This window comes from Daucus carota, chromosome 9, assembly GCF_001625215.2.
Source record: "Daucus carota subsp. sativus chromosome 9, DH1 v3.0, whole genome shotgun sequence".
Lineage (NCBI taxonomy): Eukaryota > Viridiplantae > Streptophyta > Magnoliopsida > Apiales > Apiaceae > Daucus > Daucus carota.
This window is the reverse complement of record NC_030389.2, coordinates 31,882,990-31,899,642: the sequence shown is the minus strand read 5'-3', so window position 1 is coordinate 31,899,642 and position 16,653 is coordinate 31,882,990. Positions and strand designations below refer to the sequence as shown.

At 34.9% G+C, this 16,653-nt stretch overlaps 2 protein-coding genes and 1 long non-coding RNA gene across 3 annotated transcripts; 1 reads left to right on the top strand and 2 right to left on the bottom strand.

The window, feature by feature from the left end:
* Positions 1-477: 477 nt before the first annotated feature.
* Positions 478-2,435, bottom strand: LOC135146812 (uncharacterized). The gene is made up of 2 exons (XR_010287740.1): positions 2,007-2,435; positions 478-606 (listed from the first exon to the last, which is right to left on the bottom strand). It is a non-coding gene; the product is annotated as an uncharacterized LOC135146812 (long non-coding RNA).
* A 1,464-nt stretch (positions 2,436-3,899) lies between these two features.
* On the bottom strand, positions 3,900-5,709 carry LOC108200571 (pentatricopeptide repeat-containing protein At1g20300, mitochondrial). Its single transcript, XM_017368775.2, is given in 2 exon segments — positions 3,900-5,275; positions 5,277-5,709. Coding segments are annotated over 2 exon segments (1,542 nt in total). The 5' UTR covers positions 5,651-5,709; the 3' UTR covers positions 3,900-4,107.
* Positions 5,710-8,584: 2,875 nt separating this feature from the next.
* LOC108200573 (non-specific lipid-transfer protein 1) lies at positions 8,585-9,343 on the top strand. Its single transcript, XM_017368776.2, has 2 exons — positions 8,585-9,007; positions 9,140-9,343. Exons 1-2 carry the CDS (start codon positions 8,628-8,630, stop codon positions 9,147-9,149), a joined length of 390 nt encoding a protein of 129 aa, XP_017224265.1. The 5' UTR covers positions 8,585-8,627; the 3' UTR covers positions 9,150-9,343.
* The last annotated feature ends 7,310 nt before the right edge of the window (positions 9,344-16,653 follow it).

Below are 16,653 nucleotides of genomic sequence, written 5' to 3'. Positions count from 1 at the left end.
GACAATGACAATTATAAGTTATGTGGTTCTAGATGTAGTAATTTATAGAAATTCTTTATTCATTGAGACATTTTTTCTTTGAGTATTATAAATTCAAGATGCTAAATTAACAATGTTTCCATTTATTCAAGCCTTTCTTGTGATTTTGTTGTCTGTTGAGAGATTTATATCTCTTAAGTATAGACTGAAATGAATATCTTTATTATTGTTATATTTTCATTTCAATAAAAATAAGAATTTCAGCTTGTTTGCAAATTATATCTACGAAATAAAATTTTAATATTCTAGATGCAAGATTACAATGTAATTCAATTAAGTTCTTCTTTTTTTCTTATTTTAGTTTGGGTTCAATATTGTATAATTATTTTTGTTGCAAACAATGATACCAAGCATATTCTTCTGGCTACTCCATTGAAAATTACAATAATATTGTTTTCCTCATCAACTAAAATACTGGGTGTCAACTACAATACGATCAGTTTAAAACTTTACTGTATATATGCTCATTGTATGTGCTTTCATAGAGACACCAATATAATATATTTCATTGCACCAAACATGCTAACCTTGGATTGCTAACAAAGAGAGCGTCATGACCATTTAGACCTAGCGAAAAAAGGATATATTAGCCAACTCGATCAATTATCTTCTACTACTTATATATATCAAGCAGGCTTGTCAAGATGAATAATCTGGACACTCTTTCTCTTCTACAAAAGAAATGATCAACTACACTTTACAGACACTCTCCATGAATTACAAAACCCCAATTTCTAATATTAAGAACACAAGTTCTCTGGCTTTGATAATGTATATAGAGATTTAGTAAAGAATTTCGACCCTTTTTAAGATTAATAGACCAATGACACACATCTTATAATAATGTGCTAGAATTAATATTATCATATATTCATCATCTTTTATGATAATTGTTGAATTCATATTTTGCGAAATCAAATGAATGCTAAATAAACTTTAAGACGAGAATCAAATTCTACAATTCTTTTAAAGTGCCGAACCTTAGCCAAGCTCCAACATTCTTGATTGTTTATAATAACCAAGTTCATTATTTTCTTACTAAATAATATCAATCTATTTTAATAAGAGAAATAATATTTAATTTCTATATTTTGCACAATTATTAATGTTTTCTTTGAATACATTGTGCTAATTTGAAACAACAAAAATCACAAATGAGATGATACAAAAATGATATTCCTTATTTTTAATTCTTGGAAATATTATAACTACATTAAAAATAGAATCAAGAAATTACAATTATATTTGAATAGACCCTTTGATTATTCTGAAATAAAGTTTTATTCTCTAAATGCAAGATTGCAATGGAATTAAATTAAGTCTTTTTTACTTATTTTAGTTTGGGATTCAATACTTTGTGATTTTGTGGTTACAGAGAATGGTTGCTAGCCTAATGCCACATGTAGTGACAAACAAGATATATCTTTTCTTACATAAAACATTGTTTATATTTGTTAATAATTATATAACTTGACCTTTGACAAACTAGATATATCTTTTGTTTACATAACATATTGTATATATTTGATAATAATTATATGACTTGACCTTTTATCAAACCTAGATATTTTAGTTTAAAAGAAAAAAATCCTATAAGCGGCCCAACTAAAAGTCTGTAGCCATAGACTTCTAGTATCCAGATTCATTCTACTTGAATTTTAATAACCTGAAGCATGCATGCAGATGGTATAACATATATATTGAATTTTATTTATGAGATCACAGAAAAACAAACAAACAAACCACATATTCCCATTTTTGTTTATTCCAAACCAATTGGGTACCAAATAATAACTCTGCTTATGCATGTACTAATAGGAGTGAAGTTGATTTTCATTAGGACAGAAACAAATCATGATGCAATTAGTATAAACACACAATGATTTAACTCTGAATTAACAAACAAGATAAATGAAGGAGCAAAAACATGTTACAATAGTGGCATGTTATGATGGTATTGTACTTACGTAATAGAAGAGGAACAGTGTCACGAGCTTCCAAGTCACAACCTTACGATAGCTTTCTTTCCATGCAATAACAAATACAATGTGTACTTTTATATTAACACTATGGTGCTGATAGCATGTTAGAACAAATATACTATACTAGTTCAGATAGCATATAAGAGTAGTGAAGTTGTAATATTTTTCTCTTGTGTGTTATACAAGCTCAATGTTCATCCCTATTTATGTGAATACAAGATGTAGGTTACATAAACTTGACGAGCCAAAAGTCGTGGACTTGTAACTTGTAAGGACATGGACTTAAGTTACATGTAGTTGAAAGATCAAAGGGTAGAGCTTTGAACATTCTAGAGTCATCCCCTTGTATACATAATAATAAGTAGAGTCATACGACATGAGAATTAAATTTAAGATAGTCTGTATAAGCACTTGGAGATAATTTAGCCTAAAGTAGGGGGTTTTCGGGGTCGGGGGGGGGGGGGGGGGGGGGGGCAAAAGACAATTAAGTATAGTTCCCTCTACACTGTACAATAAAACATGTTCTAAAGCAAATATTAAATCAAATAAACCACTCAGTTATAAAGAGGAGATTAAAATAATTTTATTTTTATAAATATTTGTGTGATCCAAATGTGCAGACACTAAATTCTTTAGAAAGTTTTTTATGGGGTTTGAGCATGAGCTAATTTGGGGAAAAACATATACTGGCCGCCAATATTTTATAAACAACAATATGATGACAAGGAGTATATGAAATACAATTACTCTAATTTATTCCAGAACAAAGACAACACATTTGGGATTTATCTATACACATTACTTGTGTTCTTGATGATTTTTGAACATGCACTTTATTTAGGACAAAGTGTATACAAGTTATCAGTTTTATTAATAAATTCTGAACATATTACTCACTTGTGGGACAACAGTTGCTAAATATAATAATTGTATGTATAGAGAGTATATGAAATCTGTTACCTTAAGCCTGAAGGCCGAGTGATGGCAGCACAGTTATCATCCAACAGATTAGTACATAGGCTTAACATCCCTGTGAATAAAAAGTGTTATTAGCTTTAGTAATGTGCAGATAAGGCATCCATCTTGCTGCACCAATAAAAATATGAAGTAATATTAAATTTTGTACAAAATGCCCCCTTGCAGTTCCAACACAATATACATTGATCAAATAAGCCAGGACCATTTCATTATCCCCTTCGCGCAGTAAACCAATTAGTGACACGAAATGTCTGTGCCTAGAAATCATTAGGATAAAAAATTTAAGGATCAACAAAGAAACTAAGAATCATTAGCTTCAAACTAAAAACCACCCAGGTTCAGTCATTCCATCACAGCATTACAAACAATTCTCTATTCAACACCAATCATTGGGTAACACTCAATTTTACCAAATAATTTCCAGAAACAATACATTACCTACCAACCTAATCAAACAATCACATTAATATATATCTAAAGAATATAACCACTTACAATACTACCAAAAAAAATGAAAATCAAGAGCATTTACATGGGTTCTGTATGTTGATTCGATCATATTAAATGTGTAAAGCATAAGAAGCAGATACATAAAGATTTTGCGATTGGAGCAACCCAAGCCAATTACCTGCAATATCAGAAAGGCGGGGGTTTATGTGTAGATATACAAGGTAACCGGCGGTTTTTGTGATAAAATTTGAAATAGGCGCCCATGCATATCTGGAGGGTAGACAAAAAGGGTAAAAACAAGGACAGAAGTGTCATTATATACTGAATGAATTTGCTCAACCTAACAGTCTTGTTCTCGTATAATAGAATTAAGATTATAGATCCAGATTGTAAACAAGTCAAACAAATTTGGGGTATTAATTGTTAAATTGATATAAACGGCTCATGACATAGTTGACAGGTTTGCTTGCTTTATTTACGAATCTACAAGCTCAAGTAACTCAAATATCCAAAAACAATTGTGGCAACTTCAGTAATGACCCCAAAAATTTGCTGGTGTATAAACTTAAGCTCATTAAGACAACAAAGAGAATGAAACTGAGACTGCAAAGTTACAATGTAAATATTGCAGTAAAAATGAAACAACAATGTGAAAAAATTATAAAGGCCGAGCCACAAAACCTCTAATGACCATTTTCTCTACCAATTCTTCATGTTTCTTTATCTGTCCTGCTTTTCTCAGCTGCTGCAAAACCATTTCATACACTGCCTCACTAGGCTTCAAGCATTTTTCTTCCATCATTTCTCTGAAAAACTTGTAAGCATTATTCCAGTGTCCCATCCCACAATATAGGGATATCAGAATCCTGTAAGTATTCACATTAGGCTCAATCTCACCCTCGTCCATCTCTTCTTTAAGCTTGATAACCATGTCAGCAGACTTAGAATCAGCAAACATCCTCATCAGTATATTGTATGTCACTGTATTAGGCTTACACTTTATCTCTTTCATCCTCGCAAACAACCTGTGAGCAGAATTAACATCCCCTGCTTTCAAAATACACCTAAATATCGGGTTAAATGTAGAAGCATTTGCCTCACACCCTTTTCTGACCATTGTATTGATAACCTTAACAGCCTCATCCCGATTCTCATCCCTACAATGACTCTCTATAAGAAAATTATAAGTAACAGTATCGGCAGCACAAGATAGCTTCCTCATCTGATTATACACCTGCAAAACCTTCTCTGTCCGTCCAGCCTTGACATGCACCCGCATCAAATTATTAAATGTAATAGCATTCGGCTGACATCCCGCATCAATCATCTCCGCAAACACATCATGAGCTCGCGTAATCTGCCCACACCGACACAACGCATCAATAACAATACTATAAGTGTAAACATTCGGCTGAATCCCAACCTCCTTCATCTCACTAAACACCCTTTCAGCCTCTGAAATATTCCCCGCCCTGCACCACCCATTAACCAAACTAGTATACACCACAACATCCGCCTCAAACTTCCCCTTCAACCCATCAAAAAACTCTTGAGCCTCAACCGCCCTCCTCTTCTTACAAAGAATCGAAACAACATTAGTAAACGCAATCTTATCAGCCACACACCCATACTCCCCCATTCTATTAAACGCAAGAATCGCCTCACTAGCCAACCCCGCCCTCACATACCGCCTAATCAAAACCGAAAACGTCGAATTCGACACCTCAATTCCATTCTCCTTCATATCATCAATCAAACCCCACGCCACATCAAATGCGCGCACCTTTCCACAAAGGTCAATCATATCATTATAAGCATCACTACACTAATTTATCAGCCCAATTAAAGAACGCGAGAGTCTGGCTAAAGGGGATACCGTGGCGGGGGGACCCGCATTTGTGGATGACATGGCGAATGACGTTGGGAGAGAGAGAGATGGGAGAGATTTGGGAGAGATCGAAGGAGAGAGTGGGGAGAGAGAGATTGGAGGTGGGGTTGGGGTTGTTGCGGTGGTGGGTTTTGATTAGGGAGTGGAGTTGGTCTGAAATTAGGGTTTCGGATGGGGAGAGATGGAGGATGGGTTTGATTAATTCGGGTTCTTCGAGAGTTTGTAGGGCTGGAGAGGTGAGTGTGGAGAGAGGAGAGATGAGGTGGGAGGGGAGACGTAGGCATTGCTTTGACTTGATTATCATGGCCGCCATGGTAGTAGGGGGAGGAAGCTAGCAACCAAAATGGATACCAAAAATAGTGTTAGGATTGGCGCAAGGTTTATGGTATAAAACTTTTTTAATATTTTTTTTTTGTTACGAGGAACATAATTCATAAAAAAAATTATCGGGGTCTTTTAAGTAAATTTAAAATAAGTATTTCTTGCATAATGTAAAAAAATTGAATATACCCTTTTCTTGAAAAAATTATATAATTCTGAATATAAGTATTTTTTGGATATTTAGACAATATCATATTTAACGCCTAAAAAGATAATCAACTAAAAAGATCTCGTTAAAATTTTGTAAGAGTAAAATTTAATGAGAAAAAAAATCTAAGAATAAAAAATAATGTCTTGAAAAAATAAATACATCGTTTATAGTCAAAAGATAAAAGTGGAAAATGGCCGGTTTGGTTCGTGAACTAATACCGGTTTTGAAATGAAGAATCGGTTTAGCGTCTTATGAGATTAAGGAGTATATTAGATTGAGATTTTAAAAGATTTTAATTCATTTATGAAATCAGAGTGTATTCAGCTTGGATTTTATAAAATGTATCAAGATTGTGGGATATTCAATTTAGATTTAAATTACACATAAAATTTGGTGGTATTTCATTAGAATTTCAAATTATATTTTAAAATTTGCTGACATTCAATTGATATTATTTAAAATTCACTAAAATTTGATGATATCAAATGTTAATGTATCTTTTTGGAATTTACAAAATAATAGATTTTGTGAGATTGTTCAATGTATTTTAAGAATTGTGCTTAAATTATAAAAACTCTCATCAACTTTGCGATATTTTATCAAGATTCCGCATAAAATCATAATCAGATACGATCCATTAAAAAAATTACTATATAAAATTTATTAAAATTCAGGTTGAATACACCCCTTAAAATATTATTTATGTGTTTGATGGTGTTGTAATGACTTTATTTAATTTTAAACATTGTTATGTTATTAATTATTTTATTATATTATATAGAAGTTTATAGATATTTTTAATTATTAACATTTATTTGTACATATAAATATTCGTACCATTTTTTCATACTATTTTTCTATGAGCATTTATATTTGAGCAAAAAAAATATATAAAGTATTTTTTCATAAACATTAAATGATACTCTGTCCGTTCCTTTTTATTTGTCATATTTCTATTTTTGTTGGTCAAATTGACTAATTTCTTACCAATGATTATAAGTCACTCTTTTATTATTTTCAAAAAATATTTCTGGTGACATTTTTTTTAAATTTTTTCAATTTGATAAATTTTTATAAATTTCAGTCAAACTTTGGTCAGTTTCACCGGTACAAAACCAAACGTAACAACTAAAAAGCACCGACATGATTGTTATAATCTTAGAAACTTAAACTTTCAACATTTTATGAGAGTCGGCCGCTCCATCTTCTTCTAACCCTAGACGCCTCCATCTCCTTCTCCGCCTCTTCTATCCATTCCTATCTGTCACCTTTCATCTCATCTCAATTCTCTAGCCGCTCATTCTCCATCCACACAACACCTCTTCTCTTCTTTTCAATTTTCAATCGGTATGTTTTTTCTTCAATAAAATCGAGTTTTGTTCCACAAAATTCGGAAAACTCATTTGGGTTCTTCGTTGTTTTCTGTCTGAGTCATTATTTGTGTGTTTGAGAGTCTCGCTTTATGCGACGTGTTTATGTTGAAAATGAATTTTACGGTGTATTGGGAGATCCGGAGGACTCGCATCAACAACACTTTCGATAGGTCGATAGCTGGTATCCGGCAGGTAGACTCAATCCAAGAACCACCAATCTTGTGACTCTTATACCGCCGCGACTCATCAGTTCCTCATCTTGCGGGACACGCCGTCCGACCACCTTTGTCACTTTGTCAGAAAGACTTTCGACACAAGCCGTCCAAGACCTCCAATCGTAGTTCTGGAGAGCCTCCCCACATCACACAACTGCAGCCCGCAACCCCAAGACCTCCAATCGTAGTTCTGGAGAGCCTCCCCACATCACACAACTGCAGCCCGCAACCCCGAGATCAACTTCTTAACCTGGCTCTGATACCACTTGTTGGGCCGCGCAACACCCGTGAACTCCGCATTAGTATGATATTGTCCGCTCTGGGCCGTGGCCAAACCCGCACGGATTTGCTTTCGGGCTCCTCCCAAAAGGCCTCATACTAATGGAGTTCTTTGGCTGCTTATATTCAAGATAAATCTTCTTTATCTTTCCGATGTGGGACTTGGGTTGAACCCACTCAACAGATAGCTGGGGTGCGTTTGGAAAGGTAGTGAAAATCGCATGTACTCACCTCTCACAAAATATATCTGTTCATAACATGAGGCCAACCGAGTCCTCTGAACATTGTACTATCTATGAAATTATTGTGAGGGTCAATAGTGAAACTACTGATTTCAGAGGAGATGCAGGTTGGATTGCACAAGAAACCATCATCTTAATTTTAATTTTCAGAATATTTGTATTCAGTTAGTTAAGCAATCTGAAACAAAGCGCCTGGTTGCATGATCAATTTGGAGTTTGTCCCGATTGAGTCTCTTTCGTATTAATGAAATCTGCTCTAAATTTTGGGGGGCAAAAAAAACTTTCTAACGTTTTTCCGGACAAGAACACGATTTGTTAGTACACCTGATGTGGTGAATGGTGATGCATGCCTCACCATTCTTATGTCTGATTTTATGTACGGGTTCCTTCAGTTTTCTGGATTCATCTACTTGCGTAATTTCGTCTACTTTGCCTAATTCATTTAACGTATAGCTCCCCGAGGCATGTTAAATCAGTTAAACATGCATGAAATAGTAATCTACTTGTAATGTGATAAAGCCAAATTTGACAACCTAACCGTTAGTTAAACCTAATTTATCAAGTCCGATTTTCGCAAACCATGCTATAAATACTTCCATGGTCTATCTCTAACATCATCCTCAACATCTTTACATATTTGGTAAGACTAATGGCAAAGGTTGCATACTTAGCAGTGGTATTAATGGTGGTGGTGGCGGCTCTTATGCTGGTGAAGCCGGGTGAAGCTCTAACATGTGGTGCACCCGAGGAACAGAGAACAGGAGCAGTCTGCAATGTTTATACCAGAGGTGATCAACCAGAGCCATCTGGTGAGTGCTGCAATGCGTATAGAGCACTACGTGCAACAGCCAAGACACGAGCAGAAAGGAGACAATTGTGTTCTTGCGTCCAGGAAGCAACTTCACAGAGCAGATATAATCGTGGTGCTCCTGCTAATCCTGCTGCTCGTATTCCAAGATTTGATTCTCTGTCAGAAAAATGCGGACTTCCTTTTCTATTCTCTGCTGATCCTGAATTCGATTGCAAAACGTAAGTGTCTCTGATCTGATCGTTTCATTAGCTTCCCATAATATAGGCTAAGCTTTTTATCTGTAAAAGCTATCCACAATAATACAGTAGTCGATATGCTCTCATGGATTTTTATTTTGCTTTCTTATGCAGAGTAAATTGAGGTCACTTTCTTGCATGGAAAAGCAGTTGGAGGACAAACAATAATGCTATAAGTCTATAACTACTTGTATTTCTGCGCTATTCATAAATAAGAGATAACTATATGTACGCGGGTGTTACAACACAAAGAAAGAGTACTCAACCAAACTATTCAAATAGCTACATGAATAAAATATATATACACACATTGCTACATTTCTCTGTGCTCGACGGTATTACTATCATAAACTCTAACTAAATAACTGTGTATATATACAATGGGGAAGATTCTGTTATATATTGTTATTTGAGAGATCAAGAATTTGAAGTTTACTTTGGTTGGAGAATGAGTTGGGTGCTAGTGAGCCATGTAGAGAATTGTTATGCAGACTCAGAACTTGAAGGTATGATATACAGGAATGTCACCCCATAGTTCATTAGATGAGAGATCTACATATTATCTTCTAGCTCAACACCAGAGTGGAAATGTTGGACAAGCTTCCAATCTCACTTGGAATCTGCATCTGGAAACGATTATTTCTCAAATCCAATATTTCCAATCACTTCACAACTTGAGTATCCTCAAATCTTCGAGCTTGCCAACTTCACTACTCAAACCACCCTTTAACAAATTACGACTTAAATCAAGAAACTGCAAGAACATTAACTGAAATAGTTGTGCACGAATTGAGCCATTAAATATGTAGCTTAAGTTCTTAATTGAACAAAATTCAACTTAATATGCAATGCATACGTAGGTAAAATAATTTCCAAAATAACAATAATATTTTTATCTGTGAGCTTAAATGTTTGATGAAATTAAATGATCATTCAATTTTGTAAACTTTCCCAAAAAATTTTAAAATTGTACATTAAAAATATAATCAAACACCAATATACACCTTTTGGAATTTTCATAAAACCACATCTCCTAAATCTCATAATATACACTCAATTAATCTGATAAGATCCACACGTATTGATCTCCAGCTATCCAATCGTATTGATTTTCCATCCTCAAGTGCATCATGTACTTTTGGATAATTATGTTTAAATATAAATAATATAATAAGTGTGATATATAAGTTCCTCCATTATCTTACAAAAAAATTTATAAAAAATTAAAAGTTTTTTTTTTGAGAAATCATAGCATTACTTTTTACTGAGATATGATATTGAAAGTCATGTATGTTTTGCCAAAGCAGCAAATACATGCAAAGCCAAATGTCACTGATCAAGCTCATGCATAAATCGTTACTCCAAATTTCCTAGTCTTGTCCGAAGTATATTATATTAATACACAGATATATATGAGATTGTCATAATGGTGTTCCTGCATGTGCTCATCATCTGTAGATTTTGTGGGTGTAGATTTTGTGAGTAAAAAGAATTATTTTAGAGGCTATATGCATGCATGATATTCTTACGCTCATCGATCACGACCCAAAAGGTGAAGACATGGAAACTTTGCTCCGGATGGCCTGCACCACTGACAAGCAATCAGCTTCAACTATCACCCGGTTCCATCTGTTTGACTTGATCCAGCTTAGGGCCTCCTTCATGGCCATTGCCTCTGCCAACTCTGGAGAAACAACTTCGTGTTGCAGCAACGACCTGTCCTGAATCAACTCTCCCCGATAATCTCTCGCAATCATTCCCATACCAAAAGCTAACTGATCTGTGAAAGTTGCCGCATCAACTGTTACCTTGATATTATCCAACTGTGGTTTAACCCAAGAAGTAGCCTCGTCCCCGACAAACTTCGAGAGCAGTGCGCTTTAATGAATATTATAAGTTCAAGATAACCAATAATTAAACATTCAAACGAAAAAAATAAGTTTGAAATTATACACAGGGTTGATATGATAAAATTACTCGGCCTTTCCATTTTTATGCACTCTAGAGTCTGGAGTTTGGAGAAACATGTGCTTATCTTTAGTAATACCCAACTCTACTTCACAAAATTAAGTAAAACAGAATGATGGCCAAGCCACTAAGTTTTATCAAACTTGTGCCTTTCATTTTCATGTTAATGTTCATTCCATGTTTATCTTGTCCTATTCATCACAAACAGTCCCTTCTCCAATTCAAATAAGTTTTTTACAGTTCACATTCACGTGAGATAATAGCTCTCTGCACCTTGACAGCATTATTGAGCCTTATTTACACTTCAATAGTGTGGCAAATCCAAGAATCTTTAACCACATTAGCATCAGATCCTTGATGATCCTTAATATATCCTTTAATGGTATAGAAGGGGACATTTCAGGAGAAAAGTTGGCTAATCTTATTAGATTAGTTCACCTTGACATGAGTAGAAACAAATTTAATGGCTCCATTCCTGCAGAACTATTCCAAATAAGGTTTCTGCAGGTTCTTGATTTAAGTGGAAGTCGGAAAGCTTGCAGATTTGAGGACATTGAAGTTGGATAAGAATTTTCTTGATGGAAATATTCCGGAACAGATGGGGAATCTCACAATTAAAGTTGCAGCAACTTTCTATTAACCAGAATAAATTTTCGGGACCAATTCCAGATTCAATTCTGAATTTGAAGGGGTAAGAAAGCTTGGATTTGAGGGATAATAATTTACGGATGCAGATGCCAAGTGGGATTGGAAACTTGTTAAACATTTCCACTTTGGCATTGAGAAAAAACAGTTTCTCAGGTGTGATCCCTCGATCTTTACAAAACATGAGCAAGTTAGAAACACTTATGCTCGAAAGTAATATGCTTTCTGGAGAAACACCCTCCTGGCTATTTGAGATGGAGAGTTTGAAGAATATGTACATTGGAGGAAATAATATGATTTGGAAAAACAGTGTTAAAATAAATCCAAAGTGTATGCTTTCTCAAATGTCTCTAAGATCTTGCAAAATTGAAGGAGACATTCCAGGATAGATTTCCACAAGAAAGGATCTTGATATTCTCGACCTGAGTAATCATCAGCTCACAGGAAGATTCCCACAATGGCTTGCTGAGATGGATGTTGGAAGTTTACTACTGTCAGATAAAAACCTTATAAGGAAATTTGCTACATTTCTATGTGCTTGACAGCATTACAATCATAGAAAGGTCTAATGTCTAAGGACTCTTATAAGGTGTAATATAGCTGTTAAAACTACGGCTTACTCTTTGCCTATGGTGAATAGAGTGGTGCTTTGATGTCGGAACAAGATATCACTAATAAGATGAAACCAAGTGGGAACCCAATCCCCCCGGCCTGCCCACAAAACCCATGATTCCTGTTCACTGTCGTCACCCTCTTCGTGTGCATATAGTGTTAGCTCATCTTGTGAACATTGCACCCTGATTTGCATCCCACATAATCCCCTGTTGTTAGCAAAATATCGCGGATCATTTATCCTGTCCATTTGTCCACCTCGCTGGATTTTACCACTTAGCTTGTTGTTACTTACATCTAATAGGGATAGTTGCTTTAACTCCATAAATGATTGCAGAATTGTACCTGAGATATTGTTGTTAGATAGGTCCAAGGTCTCTAAACTCTCTAGATCCCCAAGATTTTGTGGTATATGTCCCGAGAGTTTATTACTGGACACGTTGAGTAGTTTTAGTCTCTTGAGATTTCCTAGTGAAGCTGGAATAGCACCTGACAGCTTATTCTTCGACAAGTCAATCAATGAGTAGATGTGTTGGTTATGACTTGATAGACCTTGTGTGGCCTTTTTCCAATTCACCATCAAGTCATTGATCTTGATCGAAAAGGAGAATCATTCCTTTTATATTTCCCGACTCTGAAGGGACACTTCCAACAAGATTGTTATTTGAGAGATCAAGAATTTGGAGTTTACTTTGGTTGGAGAATGAGTTGGGTGCTGGTGAGCCATGTAGAGAATTGTTACGCAGAACTTGAAGGTATGATAATTCAAAAAAAAACTCTGGGAAATTACCTGTAATGTTGTTGTCATGGAGATCAAGATATTCAAGACTCGTCAGATTCATTACGTCCTCAAGCAAGATAATTAACTTTCTGGAATCAATACACTCCTGTTAGAAAGAATCTTGATAGATAGAGTGGGATTAGTTCGACTGATGTTCTCTTCAATCCATTTAAGTGCCCATATCAATCCTCAGGATTCAGCCTTGTGCAGAGTGAGGCCTAGAGCAGTAGAGCAGTATACAGTGGCGGAAGGAGCCATGTGGTTGGGGGTCCGCTGCCCCAGCTTAACTCAAATATAATTTTTTTTATAGGTCTCTTGTGGATTAATGTTGTTTGTTACCCCTTCTTTAAAAAATAAAACAAATTGCGTATACATTTATAAATCGTCGCATAAAACTGACCTAGACCTGCTGCTTTATTCACATAAAACAAAAGTAATACACACTAGAAAAAGTAATACACTCGGTGAAAAATGAACAATATACTGAAACATAAAGAGGTCGATTAATTAGTAGTATAAATTTTCATCTAATGAAAGTTAGATCATTACAATATTATGTGTTCTCCGTACTACCGGATAGTTTACGTTCACTATTTGCACCGATTTTGAGACTCCCGTAAAGTATAGTTTCATAACGTTTTTCTAATTTATTTATTTTTTTAAATAAAAGTTTAAATATCAAACTTTTATTCAGGAAAAAAATTTAAAAAAAATATTATAGAACTAATTTTATAAGAGCCTCAAAATGTGTGTCAAAAATTAACGTAAAGAACATGCGGTATAGAGGGAGTATTTACATAGCGCCCCTTTCTAGTTTTGCCACTGGCAATATAGCTCTTTGCGGCTCAACACTTATGATCTTTCGTTGCGATCAGTGACCATTATTTTTTTTACTTGACTCAATTTCCTAGATTGCCAGCAGTCATGGCGATCGCCAACAAACTTGAGACAAGATTAATGTGTTTGCATAAGTGAATATGCAGTTGCTCTTCCAAGTTTGATGCAGAGGTAGGTAAGGTAATTTTCAAAAATGACAAAAAAAAATATCTATGAGCTTAAGTTTTTGATGAAATTAAAAGATGATTCAATTATTTTAACTTTTGCGAATTTTTTTAAAATTTTACATTAAAAATATAATTTTCTAATATAAGGATCCGCTCCAATCGATTTCCAACCTAAATGACTTGTTTTTATGTAACATTCACACTGAGAATTAAAGTATTGTATACGTCATTAGTCCGATCATTTATAGAAACTACCCGTAATAATAGACTTGCTATCGATCCCGCTTCACCTTAATTGTTATTTGAATAAGTCAATGCATTATGTACTTTTAGATAATTATGTTCAATAATAAATAATATAAGAAGTATGATATATAAGTTCCTCCATTATCTTAAAAAAAAAGAAAAAAATTTAAATCAACTCCGATAAGTAAAACTTAAATCAATTCTGATAAGTGTTTTCTAAGAAACCATAGCATTACTTTTTGTTGACATATATAATACCGGAAGTCATGTATGCTTTGCCACAGTAGCAAGTGCATGCAAAGCGAAATGTTGGTAATCAAGCTCATGCATAAATCGTTATTGCAGATTTCCTAGTTTAGTATGAACTCTGAAGTTTAATATATTAATACACAGATATGAGATTGTGAGAATGGTGTTCATGGTTGCTCATCATCTATTGATTTTGTAGGTGACAAATTGATGCCTTGAGGAGATTTGCTACATTTCTCATTATTTACCATTATATTGTCAGTACCCATGCCCATCCAAAACACAATGTCACCTTAAATCATTCCCTTTAGATTTCCCATCTCTGAAGGGATACTTCAATCAAGATTGTTACTTGAGAGATCAAGTATTCGAAGGTCACCCTTACAAAAAAAAAGGTATTCGAAGGTCACTTTGGTTGCAGAATGAGGTTGATGCTAGTGAGCCGATTAGAGAGTTGTTACATAGACTCAGAACTTGAAGTTCAGATAATTGGGAAATATATTCTGGGAAATTTACCTGTAATGTTGTTGTCATGGAAATCAAGATATTCAAGATTTGTCAGATTGGTAGGCCCTTAGGCAGCTTGACAGAAAACTTATGTCGCCTTGTGCAAGGATACCTGTTAGTGTGGAAAATGACACAGGATGAGAGATCTACATAATAAAGTAAGCCAAAAGGATTAAAAACTGGAAACAGACTTTGGAATGAGCCCAAATTTGTTTCCAGAAAGCATTAGTACCTTGAGTTTCTTAGCTTGGCCTATATTTCCTGGCAACTCCCCATCAAAATCGTTTCTTCGGGGAGCCAAGAATCATAAATTTAAAGATTTAAATAGGTGATAAGGAATTCAACCAGTAAGGTTGTTATCTGACAGTAGTAAACTTCCAACATTCATCTCAGCAAGCCATTGCGGGAGTCTTCCTGTGAGGTGATTGTTACTGAGGTCGAGAATATCAAGATCATTTCTTGTGGAAATCCATCCTGGAATGTCTCCTTCAATTTTGCAAGATCTTAAAGACATTTGAGAAACAATACACTTTGGATTTATTCTGGTTAATAGAAAGTTGCTGCAACTTTGTGAGATTCCCCATCTGTACCGGAATATTTCCATCAAGAAAATTCTTATCCAACTTCAATGTCCTCATATCTGCAAGCTTTCCAACTTCCACTTAAATCAAGAACCTGCAGAAACCTTAAGTGGAATTATTCTGCAGGAATGGAGCCATTAAATTTGTTTCTACTCATGTCAAGGCGAACTAATCTAGTAAGATTCGCCAACTTTTCTCCTGTAATATCCCCTCCTATACTATTAAAGCAGATATTAAGGATCATCAAGGATCTGAGCTGTAAATGTGGTCAAAGATTCTTGGATTTGCCACACTATTGAAGTCTAAATAAGGCCTGATGATGCTGTCAAGGTGCGGAGCTATTATCTCACACGAATGTGAACTGCAAACAACTCGTTTCCAATCACAGCAATCAAAACTGGAGTTCCATGACTCCAAGCCAAAAGCCGTCGAACATATTCAGCATAGAGAACTTAAACCGGAGAATGTACTGTTTGTGATGAGTAGTGCAAGATAAACATCGAACGAACATTAACATGAAGATGAAAGGCACGACTTGTTTGATCAAACTTAGTGGCATTGTTGTGTTTTACTTAATTGTGAACCGGAGTTGGTTATTTGCAGAGGGAAGAATGTGTTTCTTCAAACTCCAGAGTATATAAAAATGGAAAGGCTGAGAAATGTTATCATATTAACCATGTTGAAGAAATTTAAACAAGATAAAATCTGAGAAAAATACTAAGCTTTGTATTAATCTCTTTTCTCTCTCAAACTGAAAAACTATGCAAGCTATCACATATATACCAAGTTATACTATCCTACCCTCTGAACTTGTCAACTAGTAGAAACAAAACAAAGCAACTGCCTAAAGACAAAAAAACTGCAGAGTCAAAGAACAGCTCTGCAAACAAACAAAGAAGGCTAACATACACTTGCTACAAATATACAAACACAAGACAAAAGCAACTAAGTAACTATGCTATTTTCTACAGCCCCCCCTCAAGTTAGACTTGGGCTGGCAGGAACAAGTCCTGACTTGAAGGATAAGAATTTGTG